General features: G+C 45.7%; 1 protein-coding gene across 4 annotated transcripts; it reads left to right on the forward strand.

Annotated features, from left to right (window-relative positions):
- Positions 1–308: 308 nt before the first annotated feature.
- Positions 309–18,700, forward strand: wdr55 (WD repeat domain 55). Of its 4 annotated transcripts, none has more exons than XM_078424181.1 (9): positions 309–346; positions 3,568–3,619; positions 6,789–6,937; positions 8,330–8,430; positions 10,490–10,577; positions 13,411–13,590; positions 15,846–15,945; positions 16,787–16,956; positions 17,544–18,700. In XM_078424181.1, the coding sequence occupies exons 1-9, from the start codon at positions 324–326 to the stop codon at positions 17,866–17,868; spliced, it is 1,188 nt and encodes a 395-aa protein (XP_078280307.1). In that variant the 5' UTR covers positions 309–323; the 3' UTR covers positions 17,869–18,700. The 4 variants fall into 4 exon arrangements, with proteins under 4 accessions (XP_078280307.1, XP_078280308.1, XP_078280306.1 ...); XM_078424182.1 differs by lacking the exon at positions 309–346 and adding an exon at positions 3,118–3,476; XM_078424180.1 differs by lacking the exons at positions 309–346; positions 3,568–3,619 and adding an exon at positions 5,328–5,433.
- The last annotated feature ends 1,116 nt before the right edge of the window (positions 18,701–19,816 follow it).

The following is a 19,816-nucleotide window of genomic DNA, read 5'->3' on the forward strand; positions in this document are numbered from 1 at the left end:
GCTGGGTGTAGTTTGGGTCGGGTGTGATTGGGCATGGTGGGCTGGGAGCACTGGGTGTGGCTCCGGGACTCTGGACAGCTCATCATCAAAGTGCCACAAAGATCAGTTGTGGTGGAAGTTTCAATTTGCTACAGTTCATCAGGAAGGAATTGTAAAGGATGGGGAAGGAAAAGGCCATTTTCATTATTATTCATTGCAAACGATTGGACAGTATTTTAACATTGTGTGCTTAATCAAGTTCCCAAGGTTATTCCTACATCTGACCTTTAGGGCACAAAAAGTGAAACTGCTATGAACAATTGGCCAGGAAGCAACTTTGGAGAATGAAATTGAGTTCTGATGAAAAGTCAGTAGTCTGAAGCTGTAACTTTTCCTCTTTTCACAGATGCTTCCTGACCTGTTGAGTGTTTTGCAACATTTTCTGTTTTCATTTTGGGTCTCCAGCAGCTACAGTATTCTGTACCTGGATCTATGACATTAGCCATGGTCTTTCCCCCAAAGAGCGCTTAGGACCTGGAAATGGGTCTGAGGCATGAGGCCAAGGCTTGTGGATATTCAGTGTTTTGTGACAGTGCCTGGTGCCACAGTGGCTGGTGATTTAAATGTAATAGCAAACCCTCTCTTTTCTTGCACTTCTGTGAAAGTCGACTCGACTTATTTCTGAAATAATGTGAAAGTCGACTCGACTTATCTCTGAAATAAGTACGCAAAACACAAGAATTATTTTATAGATAAGTCTAGGCGACTTTCACACTTCCTTTCCACTCCACTCCCCTTGTGTTAATGATAATGACAGATATGAAAATTAGCAATATAAGCATATAAGAGCAAGCAATGGAAAAATACTGTACAATTGCTGGAGTAACTCAGCGGGACAGGCAGCATCTCTAAAGAGAAGGAATCCATGATGTTTTGGGTCAAGACCCTTCTTCGGGAATCTGAAACGTCACCCATTCCTTCTCTGCTGCCTGTCCTGCTGTGTTACTCCAACATTTTGTGTCTATCTGTAATACTGTACAATTGTTTGTAATGAGTAATAATGTTGGAGCTGTAACTGGGTTACAACTTGAGTACTGTTGTGTAGTTTTTCTCACCACATTATTGCAAAGATGTAATTGCAAAGGAGATTGTATGGAAGAGGATTGTGAACTGGCGAGATCAACTGCAAGGTCATGGATAGGTTTGAAAATACAGTTGATTAAGAAGCAATGTAAACAAGGTGTGAACTATTTATTTCCTACACAAGGCTCACAAGGGTTCTGGAAAACATAAACATAAAATTAGCAGCCTGTTAAAGGCAGATTACAGATTCATTATCTCCATTAAATTCAGCCAAAGACGCACTTACCCAACTCACTCCTGGTATGTAAGAGGATAAATACCAACCGCAGAATAAAATGACCAGTCTGAGGTAACCTGTAAAACCTGTCCATCTTCTCCAGGGATGCTGCCTGCCCCACCACGTTACTCCAGCACTCCGTGTCCTCTCTGCCTCAACTCCTATTTTCACAACTCCACAGCCTTAAGTGCACAGAGGAAACTGCAAATCATCCACATGCCATACTATTTCATAGAATTCAACTTCTGGACTGGATTACTGGAGTACTCCCTTCACTCTGTCTCTGTCCCCGAACAAACGCCTGATTGCAAATGTTCGGTTGACTTCGTTCAAAGGTCAAAGTCCTTCAGAGATTCAGTGGCAACAACCACTTGTCAAGGCCACCTGGACTTCACCCTCTACTCTGTAATCTCCACAGTGATTACAGGGGAGGTCAGAGCTGGATCTCTGAAGCACAGATGCCTCTCAGACCTTATTAATATTTAAACAGGAATATCTCGGGGAAGTGGGAGAGTGGCTGGCAGCCCCCTCAGTCTAAAAGCTTGCTAAGACACTTCCCGAACTCTGCAATCTTCATTTTCCCTTACTTACTGAGGGCCATTTTTGCTTTGTACTCTGTTAATCTGACCGGACATGCTGACCTCAGTAGCAGTAGATGGGCGGCACAGTGACGCAGTGGTAAAGTTGCTGCCTCACAGGGCCAGAGACCCGGGTTCGATCCTGACCTCGGGTACCATCTGCACGGAGTTTGTACATTCTCCGTGATCATATGGGATTTCTCCAGGTGCTCCGGTTTCCTCCCACACTCCAAAGACGTACAGGTTTGTAGATTGATTAGCGTCTATAAGTTGTAAATTGTCCCTAGTGTGTAGGATAGTGTTAGTGTTACGAGGTTATTGCTGGTCAGCGCGAACTCGGTGGGCCGAAGGGCCTTTGTCCACACTAAATCCCTAAAGTTCTAAAGATATGAAGGAGATTTGGTTCAGGCCGACCATTAAACATATCCCTGTCATACATTAACAGGGTTAGGACTCCACCCTGATTCTTTAACTAATGTGTCAAAGGGCAGGAGAAATTCCAAGCCTTGCAGACATGTCAGTAAATTTGATGGGAAGGTATTTTTAGGTGGAAGGGGGCAGTGGTTTTATCTAAACAGTTGTCTCAGGTGACACTTGGATTGAACCCCCCCCCCTGAATCTTAACAAATTCTTGTTAAATGAGGGTCAGATTGTATTTTCAGTTGCTCTCTCAAGCCTGGTTCATACTCCTCACTTAAGGGGGGGATCTCAGATCAATTGATATGCAAAGGTGCAACTACAGTGGAGAAAAAAACAGCCAGAACGAGTCAAATTATTTGTTGCTCCCCAAACCAGACCAAAGCTCATCAATGGGTCAATCGTTTTAGTGTAGTTTTAGAGATACAGCATGGAAACAGACCCTTCAGCCCACTGAGCCCATGCCAACCATTTATTACCTGTTCACACGTTATCCCACTAACACTAGGGGCTAATTAAACAGATTAAACAGATGCTAATTAAACTACAAACCCGCAAATCCTTTGGATCAGGAAGGAAACTGGAGCATCCAGAGTAAACCCACGCAGTCACAGAGAGAACGTGCAAGCTCCACCCAGACCACACCCGAGGTCAGAATCAAACCCGGGTCTCTGGTGCTGTAAGGCAGCAGCTCTACCAGCTGTGCCACTGTGCTGCCTTGTAGCCACTTTCACCAGTTCACTTTAAGACTTCCTCAGTCCCCTTGCTCGCTCTTACTTGACTCAGCAAAATTCTGGAACTATTGTCGGCAACGCTGAGAGTTCGGGGAGACACCAAATGATGGAGAGAAGAAACTGCAGCTGCTGGAGTCTTGGGAAAATCGCAAAGTGCTGGAGGAACTCAACAGGTCAGGAAGCATCTGTGGAGGAAAATGGACAGAGTTGATGGCATCTGCTAGGCCAGGCCGATTCTTCATTGATCCAGTGCCCTAGGACACAGGACCTTAAAGTGAGGAGATAAGAAATTGCATATCGTCTTAGGACAAGATGGAACTTTTCAGAGTCCTGGAAGTTGCAAGATGGTGCCAGAACACAGCGACTCTGCGTGCTGTTTCAGAAGAAGACCTGCTGTACTCGTGTATAGTATGATATGACTAGAGAGCATGCAGAATAAGTTTTTTACTGTACCTCGGTACATGTGACAATAATACTTGAAACATTCTATTCTTTCTAGATATGCTATTGAGATAATGACTGGCTTCTATTCTGGATCTGTGGATTCTCAGGTGACTGATGAGGCCAAGGTGGGACCCAAAAGTGGCTGATAGGACAAGTGTGCGGGTAGTTTGGGTAGTGCGCTCTTTCCACCACCTACAGCTTCTGTGTGCATGGACTCAATCCCAGTGCAAATCCTCCTCCACTTTGAACATTCAAGGGTCAGTTTTCCAGGAGTCAGTGGGGAGTTTTCAATTTGCTTTACAACATAGATCATTCAGCCCATCGAGTCTATGCCAACTCTCAGTGCTATCCCACCACTTAAATTTTCTCGGGAAGCCATTCTCTAACATGCCCACTAACTCTGTTGCATTTGTGCAAGGAAAAATTACACACATCCTTGAATCTTTCCCTCTGCCTCCTGGTAAGCTCTTCACAAGACAAAGCTCAGATCTGCCTGAGGATAATGTGGGTGTCAGTGTCGGGCAGGGCAACGCTGGGGGGACTGGCATTGATTCCATTATCCTGCTAGTGGATGTGGAGGATTTTGAGGAAATGTTGGTGGTATCTTCAGTGCCTTGAGGTGCCTGCCCCACTCTCACCCAGCTTATTCCCCACCCACTTCATCTGTCCATCACCCATACACTCCTCCGACTCCCTTCTCCCACCCCAATCTGCCATCCTACCTGTCTTATTTGGTCCCATACTCCACCTTCCTTTCCAACAGATTTCACCATCTGTAGCCCCTGGTTCCCTACACTAATCATGTACCAGCCGCTGTTATCTCCACTCTTCTCTCCCCCAACCTGAATCCATCAACCAGTCCACCACTCCTCTCTGAACCCAGTGAAAGTAAACACTTTCCCCACCCCTCTTCTTTATGCTACCCATCATCCCTCTACTCTTTTGGTCAGAATGAAGGGTCTCGATTTGGAATATTTTCTTTTCATTTCCCTCCACAGGTGCTGTCAGACCCCTTGAATTTCTCCAGCAGATTGTTTTGTGCTCCCCTATCACAGTCCCTTCTTCTTCATCACTGGACCCCTACTCCTTCGCCCCTGCACCCACCTGCATTTCCCTGTCACTGACCTCATGGGAAAACCTCAGAACCTGTTGCTGACACCCCCTTCTCACCCCCCCCCCCCCATCAGTGCCGTGTCCTTTGCCCTCATCACTGACCTCTCCTTTGCCCCTGAACCACCCCCATCACTGGCCCCAGATGCCCCTGAACTCTCTCCTACTTCCAGCAGTGCCCTCATCATTGACCCCCCCCCCTCAGCCTCTGCCCTTTACCCTGACCCTCTCCACATCCCTACATCCCAGCCCCCCTCCCCTAGGCACTGCCTTCATCATTGACCACCTCAGCCCCTGCCTCCAACATTGACCCCTCTGCCCCCTCTCCCTCTGCCCCATGAGCCATCCCCTGCCTCCATCACTGACCCACTCCCTCTTCCCCTGAGAAATCCCCTGCCCTCGTCGCTGACCCCTCAACCCACTCCCTCTGCCCCATGAGCCAACCCCTGCCTCCATCACTGACCCCTCTGCCCCATGAGCCAACCCCTGCCTCCATCACTGACCCCTCTGCCCCATGAGCCAACCCCTGCCTCCATCACTGACCCCTCTGCCCCATGAGCCAACCCCTGCCTCCATCACTGACCCCTCTGCCCCATGAGCCAACCCCTGCCTCCATCACTGACCCCTCAACCCCAGACCCCCCCCCCCCCATCTCTTGCCCTCCCCCCCCCCCCGTTGTTGATGAACTTTAATCCGCGGCAGCTGCATTCTGGGAGCCAACATGGCGCTGCCCGCGGTGAGCGGTCGTGGAGCCCATCCTCCTGGGATCGGCTTCGAGCGGGACGGGACGGGGAGAATCAATGCGGAGAACGTGGGTTATTGTGGGAAAGGGGAGAACGGACTACCCTGCCGCCTGCCCCTATCCCAACGCCCCCTGCTCCACCTGCCATCTCCCCGCGCCTGAACCGTCCCACCCGATCTCTCTCTCTCTCTCTCTCTCTCTCTCCCTCTCTCTCCTCCTTTCCCCCTCTCCTTTCCCTCTCTCCTCCTTTCCCCCTCTCCTTTCCCCCTCTCCTCCTTTCCCCCTCTCCTCCTTTCCCCCTCTCCTCCTTTCCCCCTCTCCTCCTTTCCCCCTCTCCTCCTTTCCCCCTCTCCTCCTTTCCCCCTCTCCTCCTTTCCCCCTCTCCTCCTTTCCCCCTCTCCTCCTTTCCCCCTCTCCTCCTTTCCCCCTCTCCTCCTTTCCCCCTCTCCTCCTTTCCCCCTCTCCTTTCCCTCTCTCCTTTCCCCCTCTCCTCCTTTCCCCCTCTCCTCCTTTCCCCCTCTCCTCCTTTCCCTCTCCTCCTTTCCCTCTCTCTCTCTCTCTCTCTCCTCCTTTCCCTCTCCTCCTTTCCCTCTCCTTTCTCTCTCTCTCTCTCCTCCTTTCCCTCTCTCTCCTCCTTTCCCTCTCTCTCCTCCTTTCCCTCTCTCTCCTCCTTTCCCTCTCTCTCCTCCTTTCCCTCTCTCTCCTCCTTTCCCTCTCTCTCCTCCTTTCCCTCTCTCTCCTCCTTTCCCTCTCCTCCTTTCCCTCTCCTCCTTTCCCTCTCCTCCTTTCCCTCTCCTCCTTTCCCTCTCCTCCTTTCCCTCTCCTCCTTTCCCTCTCCTCCTTTCCCTCCCCCTTTCCCTCTCTCTCCTCCTTTCCCTCTCTCTCCTCCTTTCCCTCTCTCCTCCTCCTTTCCCTCTCTCTCCTCCTTTCCCCTACCCCCGGCCATTCCTCTCCTTCCCCGCACGGCCAGTCCACTCCTTCCCCTCACCCCCGGCCAGGTCTGAAGAAGGGTTTAGACCTGAAACGTCACCCATCCCTTCTATTTAGACACGTTGCCTGTCCCGCTGAGTTACTGCAGCATTTTGTGTCCACCTCTCTTCAACCCCCATCCCCCTGGCCAGTCCTCTCCATCCCGCTCCCACCACTCTTAGGTTGTATGAAAGGGAGCTCTCCTCCCGATTTGGTAGTTGTCTTGTGTCGGAGGGAACTGCAGATGCTGGTTTACTCCGAAGATAGACTCAAAATGCTGGAGTAACTCAGCGGGACAGGTAGCATCTCTGGAGAAAAGGAAAAGGTGACGTTTTGGGTCGAGACCCTTCTTCAGACTCCTTGTCTTATGCTTTTGAGATTGTTCCAGGCTATCTGGATTTGGAGCAGTGTATCCGGCAGAAACTATCCTCATATTTAAACTTTCATTTCAACAGGATGATTCTGATATTGAGGAGGAAACAAAAGAGCCCAGGATACGAGAGACCCCAGAAGACATCACCTTTAGTGCCATTGTAAATACGATTGCTTTCCACCCAGCACGAGACATTATCGCAGCAGGAGATGTTGATGGAGATATATATGTGTATGTATTTCTCTGTAGAGTTATATTATAGTAATCAACACAATGCTCTTAAGTATTTAGGTCAGGAAAAAGAGTTTAGGCCTTTGGACCACATTATGCTGGTGGACATCGGCCTTCTGCAGATTACCCTGCAGCTCATAATCAAAAGAGAATGACTAATAGGAACTGACTGTAGATAGACACAAAATGCTGGAGTAAATCAGTGGGACAGGCAGCATCTCTGGAGAGAAGGAATGGTTTAGGTTTCAGGTCGGAACTCTTCGTCAGACTGAGAAACAGGAGAGTCAGAGACATAGAGATATGGAGAGGTAAGGTGTGCAATTCCATGACATGCTGTTTAATGGATTAGAAGATACACCTAATAAATGCAAGGGCACATTAATAGGTAACATTTCTGCTTAGTTTCCGGTGTCTGTAATTGTACTGCCTCTCTTGTTCAGAATTGATTCAATATTTTTTACTTGGTGAATAGGGTGCTGTTTTGAAAAATTGATAATGGCCAAGTCTAACATCCTTAAGGTGCTTTCTTGGCCACTTCAACAGTTAGGCAGCAGTCTTGAAGGCTGATTTAGGTAAGGGAAGTTTATTTTCCTTCAAGTCATTTGCAAGCTGTTTTTGCAACAATTCAACTGCCTCATTGCCAACTATTTTAAAAATGAAATCAATGAATTTATGTATAACTCAACAGTTTGTTCAACACTCATATTGAAAAGCGCAAGTTCTAACAGAAGCATGTACCTTGCTTGCCAGTCAAGCAGCAACTGTGGAAAGAAAAACAATTAACGTTTTGGGTCAGGGACCTCTCTTCAAAACTAGAAAATGTTTAAATTGCCTGTGGAGCTCTTTGAAGTCATTTGAGCTTCAAAACTGCACAATGTAATTTTGCCATTTTATTTATTCCCTAAATTCTAATCTCCTGCTAATGCTTCTATTTCCAGCAAATACCTTTCATTGATGATATCCTTTCATTGATATCATTAAGTCTCCAGTCACACCCAAAATTCTTCCCGCTAATTGCATTGTCACCCAGCATCTTCCAGCCATTACTTTGCCTTCCTTATATCCTTAAGACTTAGAGTCAGACACCAAAAAGCCTTAGGTGCTCCTGTGGCTTCTTCCCTTTTAACCAACATCACTTTCACTGTGTAGTAAGCAAGGAAGGAACATGGTTCTGTTTGATCTTATGCTTTTTAGTATGAGTGTTGAACAGAGTTGAATAATACAGATATATATGATACTCTGGTGTATTGAGGCATTTCATCAATGGCTACGGCACCCATCTGAGGTGGGAGCAGAGAAGGATGTGGGCACAACACCAAGCAGAGTATCAAGGGAAACAAAGAAATACATTGGCAGGAAAATAGTGACCATCTGCCTTGAATTGTGTTGCAGTTTCTCCTATTCGTGTGAGGAGTCTGGAAACCAGGAGCTGTGGTCCTCGGGGCATCACTTGAAATCCTGCCGGAAAGTGGCATTCACCGACAACGGGGAAGGTAGTGCCTCGATTTATTATCAATATTCACAGGAGGTGGAGAGACGGGAGGAGGAGAGATTAAATTAATATTTTTCATCCAATTTTTTTACTGAGAAGATCATGAAAGCTAACAAATTTAAACATAGGAGTTGTGGTGTCTTACTACAGTATACAAATTGTCATAGATAGTTTAGTTCTAGTTTAGATTATTATTGTCGCATAAACCAAGATACAGTGAAATGCTTTGCTTTGAATGCTATCCAGTCAAATCACACCATGAGTATAATAATACGTAATTAAAAAAAGTGGAATGACTGCAGTGGATAGTGGTAGACCCTCTTCAGTAATAGCAACATATCAGACTTGAAGGGTACTTGAAGAGTACCTAAAACATGGTGACCTTTTTGTACTGATTCAGTGTGGTCTCCTATCTTATACTCTTAATCATAGTTTGATTTTGCCTAATGTATAGAAGGATAGTCACTGAACTGCATGCTCAGGTACAGGATCTACCATCATATGGATAGGAATTGACTGATTTGGGATAGTATGCATGGTATGCGTGGAAAACCCACAGATCTGAAGATTCTTGATGAGGCCACCAAGACGATTGATGAGGGCAGTGCTGTAGACATAGTTTATGTGGTCTTTAGCAAGATCTTTGATGAGGTCCTGCATGGTAGGCTATTCTTGACAATTAGTGTGGGAAAATAACTGCAGATGCAGGTATCACAAAATGCTGGAGTAACTCAGCGGGCCAGACAGCATCTCGGGAGAGAAGGAATGGGTGACCTTTCGGGTCGAGACCCTTCTTCAGACTGATGTCAGGGGAGGGGCGGGTCAAAGATAGGATGTAGGAAACAGGAAGACATTGGGAGAACTGGGAAGGGGGCGGGGAAAGGGAGGGACAGAGGATTTAAAAAAAAAGATTTTTTAGAGATACAGCGTGGAAACAGGCCATTCGGCCCACGGAGTCCGTGCCGCCCAGCGATCCCCGCACATTAACACTATGCAACACACACTAGGGACAATTTTCTTTACATTTTACCCAGTCAATTAACCTACATACCTGTACGTCTTTGGAGTGTGGGAGGAAACCGAAGATCTCGGAGAAAACCCACGCAGGTCACGGGGAGAACATACAAACTCCGTACAGACGACGCCCGTAGTCAGGATCGAACCTGAGTCTCAGGCGCTGCATTCGCTGTAAGAGGAATCAATGTTCATACCGCTGGGGTGTAAGCTGCCCAAGTGAAATATCAGTTGCTGTTCCTCCAATTTGCAGTGGACCTCACTATGACAATGGAGGAGGCCCATGACAGAAAGGTCAGACTGGGAGGGGGAGTTGAAGTGCTGAGCCACTGGGAGATCAGGTTGGTTAAGGCGGACTGAGCGAAGGTGTTGAGCGAAACGATCGCCGAGCCTGTGTTTGGTCTCGCCAATGTAGAGAAGTTGACACTCAACCCGAAATGTCACCCATTCCTTCTCTCCTGAGATGCTGCCTGACCCGCTGAGGTAGTCCAGCATTTTGTAATACATTCTTGACAATTAGATCACATGCATTCTAAGGTGAGGTAGTTGGATTCAAAATTTGCTTTGAAGGAGGGGTCAAAGGGTTACTTTTCTGATTGGAGGCCTGTGACCGGGATAGTGAATTCAAAAGTTGGGACATCATGGTGCAGCTGTGCAAATTGTTGGTGTGCAATTCTGGTCACCCAGCTATGGGAAGAATATCGTTAAGTTGAAGAGGGTGCAGAAGAGATTCACAGGATTTTACTTCGGTTTGCGGGCTTGAGTTATAGGGAGAGGTAGGATAGGCTGGTACTTTTTTCTTTGGAGCATGGGAGACAGGAATGTTTTCTGAGATACCTTTTGCGGACTCTGGTTGATATTCATGCCCTTCAGTGTGAAGTGAATAATGGATTTTGAGTTTCACAGTTAAGAGAGCTCTTATATAATGACTCCAGGAGCTGTGGGATTTGCTTAGCTGGTCAGCCAGCACCTGCAGGGAGATAACCACACAGGATTTCAGTGCGATAATGACTCTCAGAACTCACATGGTGTTTTCTTCTTTGCAGAACTCTTTACAGTTTCAAAAGATAAATCAGTTCACATTCTCAATGTTGAAAGTGGCAAGTTGATGAGGAGGATTCCCAAAGCCCACAGGTACTGACTTGCACCCCCCCCTCCCCCCCCAAAAAAACCGAATGAGTGGCAGAGAGCAGTGGGCGTAGTTGGGTGATCCCAGAGCAGAGTTGGGACTGAGGCCATGCGAGGGAGAGGACCTGAAGCAGAGTGTGGGGGTTGAAAGGAACGGGGATAGGTAAAATGCAAAGGATGATTTATAGATGGAGTCATCCAACAGGAACAGAATGGATCTGTAAATGTGGAGTGCAGAGGGAGAGGATGATCTGTTTTGGAAAGTGAAATGAGGGCAGGACATAAACGGTAAATTGTAACGCTCCAAGGAATGTTTAATGCAGAGATACAGCATGGAAACGGGGCCTTCGGCCACCAAATGCACACCAACCATTGATAACTCATTCACACTAATTCTACAGTGCCTTCCATAATGTTTGGGACAAAGACCCATAATTTATTTATTTGCCTCTGTACTCCACAATTTGAGATTTGTAATGGAAAAAATCACATGTGGTCAAAGTGCACATTGTCAGATTTTAGTAAAGACCATTTTTATACATTTTGGTTGCACCATGTAGAAATTACAGCTGTGTTTATACATAGCATATATTTAATTATACATTAAATGTTATGTGAGTCCCTACCTCCATCATTTATTCAGGCAGTGTGTTCCAGATTCCAACCATCCCTGGTGGAAAAAATCTTCCTTTGATCTGAACTGCACTGTATTATCCCGTAACTTAAAACTTTGCCCTCTAGTTTTGGATGCCTCTGCTTTGGGGAATAGTTTCCTGCTATTTAGTTTATCAATGTCCCTCACAATTTTGTACCCCTCTGTCAGATTCCTCCTTGCCCTGCTCTACTCCAGGCAAACCCAGCCTCTCCAGTCTATCCTTGTGACTGAAATGCTTCATCTGGTGAATCTGCTGTGTACCCTTTGTAGTGAATTGCATTCTTCCCGTAGCGTTGCTATCAGATAGTACACTATATTCTAACTGCGGCGAACCAATGTTATATTGCGCCATTATCTCCTGCACGTTGCATTCTATGCCTTATTAATAGGTGTGCCTTCCTCACTATCTTATCTTCCTGTGCTATCATCTTCAGAAATCCTTACACTTGTGCACCAAATTGCATTGTTAAGGTTCTCAGTACTCCGTTCCTCAGTACTCCCTAGAGCCCTACCATTCATTATGAATTTCTTGGCCACAGAACAACACTAAATACAGCACTTTGTCTTGTCGGCAGTAAACTCCTTCACACTGCCACCTGAGCAACTGATGAATGTTGTTCTTTTGCATGATACTTTTTTCACAACTATCAACAACACCATTTTCATTTTCATCTTTTAAAACAGAAATTAATAGATTCTTGATTAGTAAGGGCAACAAAGATTTTGGGCGAAGGCAAAAGAATGGAATTGAGAGGGAAATGTAGGTCAGCCCCATGATCGAATAACAGAGCAGACTTGATGGACCGAATGGCCTAATTCTGCTCCTATGTCTTTTGGTTTTATCTCCAAATTTACTAATTACACCCCCTGCATTCAAATCTAATGTTAATTTATTCAATAAATAGAAATGTTCCTTTATTTATACCTATGCAACATGACTGGTCATCGGTTCCCAATCACAAAATCACCATCTATCGTTTATTAGGTAATTTTCGATCCAGTTGCCAACTTGCCTTGGATCCCATGGACTCCAGACTGTTTAGACTAGTTTTCCTATGGGACCGTAGTGAAGTTTGTGTAGAATGCATCAACCATTCTGCCCTAGTGGAGATATTTTGTTCCCTTTCCCGAAAATTAAATGAAATTAATCTGACAGGATCTTCCTCGCACAAATGAATGCTTAATGATTGGTGTTGAATTAGTGGACTAAAGGGCCTGTTTCCATGCTGTGCAATTCCAAGGCAAACTCTCTTTGATGTACGCCTGCCTTTCCAAATGTATAATGATTTTGCCGTTCATAATTTTTCAATAACTTCTCTGCCATTGATGCTAGACTCACAGACCTATAATTATCTGGTTTATTTCTGCTCCCAATTTTTGAATAAAGTTATCCGTTTGCTGTCCTCATCATCACCCATTGCCAGGGAAGATTTAAAAATCTGTCAGATCCCAACAAACTCCTCCTTTGGCTCCCACCTCCTTCCTTAGCAGCCTGGGATACATCTCATCAGGCCCTGGGGATTTGTCCACTTTTGTGCCTGCCATGAAATCCAACACGGCCTCCTTTTTAAATTATGTCATGTACATTATCCCTGTTTCTCCCCCCACCCCCACCTCAATTCTCCAACTACAATGCTATTCTCCTACTTGTAACATAGTACTGTAAATTAATTATTAATCTCCTCTGGCCATATATATTTCATTAGATGAAATATGATCCTCGTCTCAATTTATCCACAGCCTTTCATTTGTTTGCTTGATTATATTTTAGTCCAAAACATTTCTAAGTTCATATCACTTTTTATACATTGTCCAATGTTGTTTTACCTTCCCATCTGGGAATATATTCTCTAGTTTACCTCCCCTGAGTACAATTGTTCCCCCCACCCCATCGGACATTGCCCTGCCACCGCCTCCCCCTTCTCCTGGGTCATGCCCTGCTGCCTCGCCACCCCTTTCTTTTCCCATTCTTCTCCTGACACCCCCACCCACCTCCCATTCTGCCTGCCTCTGCCATGTTGTCGACTTTAAAAAAATTATTCAGCCACAGGATCGTGAATCGTGTGTCACCTATCACATAACTTAATGGTTTCCAACTCTCACCGATCCACTAGCCTTCCTCGCTCAGCCACTCTCCCATTTGCTTCACTTTAACCCTGGGTCTCTTGCTTTTATTTCCACCAGTGTTGCTATAAACAGCTTGAAGCTGATTGATGAAAATCTTTTTGCTACGGGAGATGATGATGGTTTATTGAAAGTTTGGGATTTGCGGAAGGAAACCTCTTTCATGGAGATGAAAAACCATGATGATTATATTAGTGATATCACAATTGACCAGAATAAGAAGATCTTGCTTACAACCAGGTACAGAAACAACTCGGCTAACTTGGTGGGCTCACCTTAAAGATTGACTCAGTGAATAGCAGTTTTGTCTCTTTAGTGAAAATATGATTCATTCATGCGTACTCCATAGATATGATGTAACACTGTGGAGATACCCTTTTGCAAATAAGATGTCCACATTTGAGGGATACTGAGGCAGAAGTTCAAGACCATGGAGAGATATGAATATGAAGGTGTTGGTATACATGTGTCAGATTAGAAGTCATTGTAGCTTAATGATAGACAAAAAATGCTGGAATAGCTCAGTGGGTCAGGTAGCATCTCTGAAGAAAAGGAATAGCTGACGTTTCAGATCGAGACTCTTCTCAGACTAAAGAGTCAGTCTGAAGAAGGGTCTCAACCACAAACATCACCTATTTCTTTTCTTGAGAGATGCTGCCTGACCTGCTGTGTTATTCCAGTATTTTGTGTCTATCTTCAGTGTAAACCAGCATCTGCAGTTCCTTCCTACACATTAATGATTTGGATGCTTGTTTTACCCAATGACTTTATGCAGTTTCCATTGCACTGTTTCAAAGAAGAGCAGGATGTTATTCAATTTCTTGGTCCACATTTATTCTACCATCAATATTTCGGGGGGAGACCAGGATTACCTGAAATCGGAATATTCAGTTGTCATACCATTGTGTGGTAGACTACCGAGGCAAAATTTGAGGTGTTCTAGTTTGCATTGGGCATCACCGTGGCGGGGAAAAGACAGAGGAAGAACAGGTCAGTTTGGGAATGAAAAGAGGGTTTAAATGGCATGCCACTGGGAGTCCAAGATGTCCATGGTAGTCATAGCACAGGTGCTCAGCAAAATGATCACCTATTCTGCGCTTGGTCTTACTGGTGTTGAGAGCACCAAATGCAATAGATGGGGTTGAAGGAGATGCAAGTGAATGTCTCACTTGGAAGGCAGTTTAGGTCCCTGGAAGATGGTATAAGAACAAGTATTGCACCAACAGTTGCAGGGCATGGGGAGGGTTGGGTGAGGAAGGATTGAACTAAGGATTCGGAGGGAATGGTTCTTGCAGAAAGTGGAGAGGGGATGATGTGACTGGCAGTGGGATCATGTTGGAACTGAATGGTGAAGGATGATGTGCTGGATACTAAGGCCATTGGAGTAAAAGGTGTGGAGCGAGGAACTCTGTCTTTGGGGGGGAGAGGGGTTAGAGTAGACGTGTTGGAGATGAAGGTGGGCCTGTCTATGTGAGGGTTCCATCAGCCATGGCACAGGGTGAGCCACTTTTCTAGAGGAGGAGGATCTTTCGCAAGTTCTAGAGCCGAATACTTTATCTCGAAACAGATGCGGTGGAGACATAGAAACTGAGAGAAAGGGATGGTATTCTTATGGGAAACGGGGTGGGAGGGGGAGGAGTAGTTGTGGTCGTCTATAGGTTAGTAGATATAAATGGATGGTTTACCTCCTGAGATGGAGACACAGATCTACAAAGGGAAGAGAAGTGTCAGAAATAGACCAGATGAATTTGAGGTAGACACAAAATGCTGGAGTAACTCATCCGGACAGGCAGCATCTCGGGAGAGAGGTAATGGGTGACGTTTCGGGTCGAGACCCTTCTGTAGACTGATGGATTTGTGGGCAGGGTGGCAATGATGGCGAAAGTGATTAAGTTGACAAGTCGCACAACAGCAGCATTAACGTCGTTGTCGATGTAGTGGAGAATGATTTGGGGAGTGGCGCCAGAGTCAGTTTGAACAGAGACAGTTTCATGTAACCAACAAAGCCAGATGCAGCTGGGATCCATGAGGCTGTTTGTTGCCTGCATTCTCTTTGTGACTACGTGGGTTTCCTCAAGGTGTTCCAGTTTTCTCCAACATCTCAAAGACACCTGGGTTGGTTGGCTGCTTTAGATCACCCCCTATTGTAGATGGGTGATGGGTCTTCAGGTTGAGTCTGGTGGAGTTGTTGGGGATGTGGGGAGAATAAAATGAGTTTAGTGTAAATGGGCATTCACTGTCAGTACAGATTTAATGGGCTGAAGGGCCTGTTCCCATGCTGTGTATCCATGATGCTACAACTTGTACAGAAGCCACTGAAACTCCAGACAGACAAGACACAAGGTCGGGATCGAGCCCAGGTCACTGGAAGTGTGAGACAACAGCTGGCATGTATTGTTTGTTCCATCTGATCTCTTCTGTAGTCTGTTCTCTATTATTTTGTCTCTCCCTCCCTCTGCATCCTGACTTCTCACATTGTCCTGTTGTCTCTCTAGTGGTGATGGCACGATGTGTGTTTTCAACATTAAGAGACGCCGGTTTGACCTGCAATCAGAGTTTCAGGATGGTGACCTTACATCACTGGCTATAATGAAGGTGAACTCTTTCAGAATTGAAATGTATTTTGATACCAATGGCGATGATTGTTAATCGCAGGGTAAATTTTTACAAGAATATGTGCGTGAGGTAAAACTTTGTAACCACAAATAGATTTTAGAGATACAGTGCAGAAACAGGCCGTTCAATCCACCGAGTCCGCGCTGACCATCGATTACCCCATACACTTAACACTATCCTACACACTAGGGACAATTTTACCGAAGCCAATGAACCTACAAAGTTGTATGTCTTTGGAGTGTGGGAGGAAACTGAAGCACTGGGAGAAAACCCACCCATTCATAGGGAGAATGTACAACATACAGACAAAACCCATAGTCAGGATCGAACCTGTGTCTCTGGCACTGTAAGGAAGCAACTCTTCTGCTACGCCACTGTGCCACCCTTACATAATACCTATGACATGACAACCAGAAATGTATGTAATGCACAAACTATAGCTAAACTAATGTGGTATGCTGTTGTCACATAATTCCCTTGATCTTGTTCACCAACGATAAAGGAAAGCATCCCGTAACCTTTTGTAACTACCACTATCTTTAGGAATCTTTGAATATTGACTCCAAGGATAACACTGGAGTCCTTCCATTTATTGTATGTTCCCTTGCCTTGTTGCACCTTCCCACCATACCCATTTCCCCGCAGTCTGGGCCGAACTTGCAATTTTCTTTATCATGCCCCTTTTGTTTATTCACTTGCTCGGGGGTTACAAGATGGGCTGGCTGAGTGCAGTACCTTCCCCTCAATGAGGCAGAGGCTGGTTAATGGGATTGCAACCCAGGCAGAGTGCGGTGCTAATTAACCTCTTGTTTGTGAACAGCGAGGCGGCAAGGTGGCCTGCAGTTCATCGGAGGGAATGATCTACATCTTCAACTGGGATGGGTTTGGGGCAACCAGCGATCGATTCCAAGTGCAGAGAGAATCCATTGACTGTGTCGTGCCGATCACTGATAACATTCTTTGTACAGCTTCCATGGATGGAGTTATCAGGTAAGAAAACATGTGTTGTAAAGCATCATCTCTGCCCCAGTGTTAATGCACTCAGTCTGTTATGTCCCGAACAGTGTAATGGCCACCATGTTGTGTCCCCCCCCCCCCCCCCCCCAGAGGGGCGGGGCACTCTAGTGTCACATCCACTGTGTTCACCCTCCTCACGGCATCGTGCCCACCACGTCCCTTCTCCGCCTACTGGAATTGATAACCTGTACTTGGGCCAGGAAAGGTTTTCCATTCGAAAGGTATCAGTTATGATTATTGAAGTGTGAGGATTATGCATTTCAGTTGGACAATGGAGATTAGGGAAAAGTAAGTAATACAATGGGGATTTTGGAAAAGAACGTTCTGGGAATACATCTCTATAAATTTTTGAAGGCAGTATGAGAAATTATGTGTTTTTATTAATAGAAGGATAGGGTTTGATGGGAATCATAGTTAGGATCTAATTGGATTATCTTCATTTCTGGGACCAGGCATTAGAAAGAATGTCAAGCCTTCTCTAAGGTGAAAATATACTTGCTTTCACAGTATGAAGCTTCAATAGTGTGCTTATCTTCAAATTGTGCGTTTGTTTCTCCCAGGGCCATTAATATTCTTCCCAATCGAGTGATTGGTAGTGTGGGCCAGCACCCCGGCGAGTCTATCGAGCAGATTGTCAAGTCCAGAGAGGGCCATTTCATCGCCAGCTGTGCCCATGACGAGAAGGTGAAATTTTGGGATGTCTCTAACTTGCATGCAGTCATTGTTGACGACTACAGGAAACGGAAGAAGCGTGGGAAGCTGGAATCATTAAGCAAGAAAGCATTTGGCTATGGGCCTGGGAGTGGCTTCTTTGCTGATCTTGCAGAGGAAAGTGTCGAGGGAGAAGAGAACAGCAAGAGCGACGATGAAACCTCTGATGCATAGTCGGCTTTCCTGTGCCCTGATCAGCTGCCTAGCTTTGTGATTGGATTGTCATTTTGTGCAAAAGCTCATCTTCCACTTAACTTGTGCATTGTGTGCAAATGAAGGGATTCCAGAGTCGATATTCTTCCAAAATAGATTCCTTTTCTTGTGCAGAAACTTCTTCCATTTACAAAGTTGGGTTGTTGAACTGAGAGTTGGGTTAGTTGTGATTCTGAAGTCAGGCAAGGACTCTGGCTTCCCCCAACTCCAATTGTGTTTTAGTTGGACAAAGAGATAAGGCAATGGTAATTATCTGATTTAATTTGTTCTTCAGAATCTGTTCATATAGTGAAGTCTATCAGATTGGTTCAATGGACTATTAATCCCACATATCAAAAGTGGCTAAAACTGAAAATTTAAAAGAAGATGAAGTGCTTAAGCCACCTGGTGCTGGTCAACGATGGGCCTGCTGCTGTGCAGGAGAACACAGAGCTGGGGAGTGAACTGACAAGTTGAAAGCCAGAGGTAAACAACCAGCTGGCCATGAACAGTTGAAGACCTGCCATTTCAGATGTCAGAATCCAGTTCAATTCTAAGTTTATTGTCAAATGCATGAGTACAACTAGGCACAGATAAAATGAAAAACCTTGGCTGTAAAGAGCAATGACACCATAGATTGAAACATCAAAGACGGTTCACAGACTGTTGTTTGATGTTACATCATGTGTGTGCAGAGACCAAAGGACAGAGTGACTCCATACGACCACCCAAATGTTTTGTTCTTTCCATCTGTGCTGATCTTATCATACACTTCTGCCTAATAAAATTGTGTACATTCTGGTAAAAAATAACTGGTTTAAAAAAAAGAATTATTTGTCTTTATTGTAAAGAAATGTGACAGTGGAAAACAGCAATGGTTGATAATTTATCATTGTTTGATGGCTCTTTATTAAAATACAGCATTCATTGGTAAGGTGGGTGAATAGAGATGTGGTTGCCAAGTGACCCCACCATCTCCCCAGCATCCCTCAACTTCCAACGTACTGCACACTTTGCTCTTGCTCTCACTTGTATCACCCCATATTCCTCACTACTCCATCCTCGCCTCTTGCCACACTATTTACAGCTGTCTGCACCTTCTTTCATCATTGTCTAACTCGACACATGGAGTTTCTGTGCATCTCACTTCTCCGTCAGTGGTTTCTGTGTGGATGTTACTGGAGGCTCCCAGTGTTCATAACTCTCCCTGTCACCATATGCTCATTGCCATAAGGACAGCCTCGAGAGATGGAAGAAGCTTGAGTGTACATGGTAAGTGACAACACACAATGCTTTGGCAGAGGATGGATCTGAATTTGGTGGTTGGGCTATACCAGGTCATACAAGGATTCACCACCACCAGGCAATGAGGAAGGAGACTTCATTATCTGCACCTTTGTCACTGACACGTTGAAACAAATTATTAATTTAGTATCTCCCTCTCACCAAGCAAGAGGGCAGGACTTGGGCAACATAGGTCTTGGCTGAGATACCACAGAGGCCTCTCTTCCTTTTTCCCCTCTGCCCCAGTTCTCCCATCAATGGTCCGTACCCCACAACCCCTGATACACCAGCTATGTCCCATTCCCTTCACACTCTGCTTCCTACCATCCAACTTGCTATCTCACTCCAATCCTGGTAAAGTTTGCCCCTTTCACGCTACCCCATCACATCTTGTCTATTCCCTCCCTCGTGCCCTCCCACCTCCTGCCTCAACTAACACCTTCCCTCCCTGATTCCCACACCTCATCTCTTCCCTCTCTCGCCCCCCACACTTCTTTCCACCCCTCCATTGCCCCCCCCACTCCTTACCTCCTCACTCCCTTGCCCTCCACGCCTCAACTATCTCTTGCCCCCTCTCTCCTTTGTCAACCCCCTCCCTCAGTTGTCCCTACTTGCCTCTTCCCTCATTCACCCCTATGCCCTCCTC

This window comes from Rhinoraja longicauda, chromosome 28, assembly GCF_053455715.1.
Source record: "Rhinoraja longicauda isolate Sanriku21f chromosome 28, sRhiLon1.1, whole genome shotgun sequence".
NCBI lineage: Eukaryota > Metazoa > Chordata > Chondrichthyes > Rajiformes > Arhynchobatidae > Rhinoraja > Rhinoraja longicauda.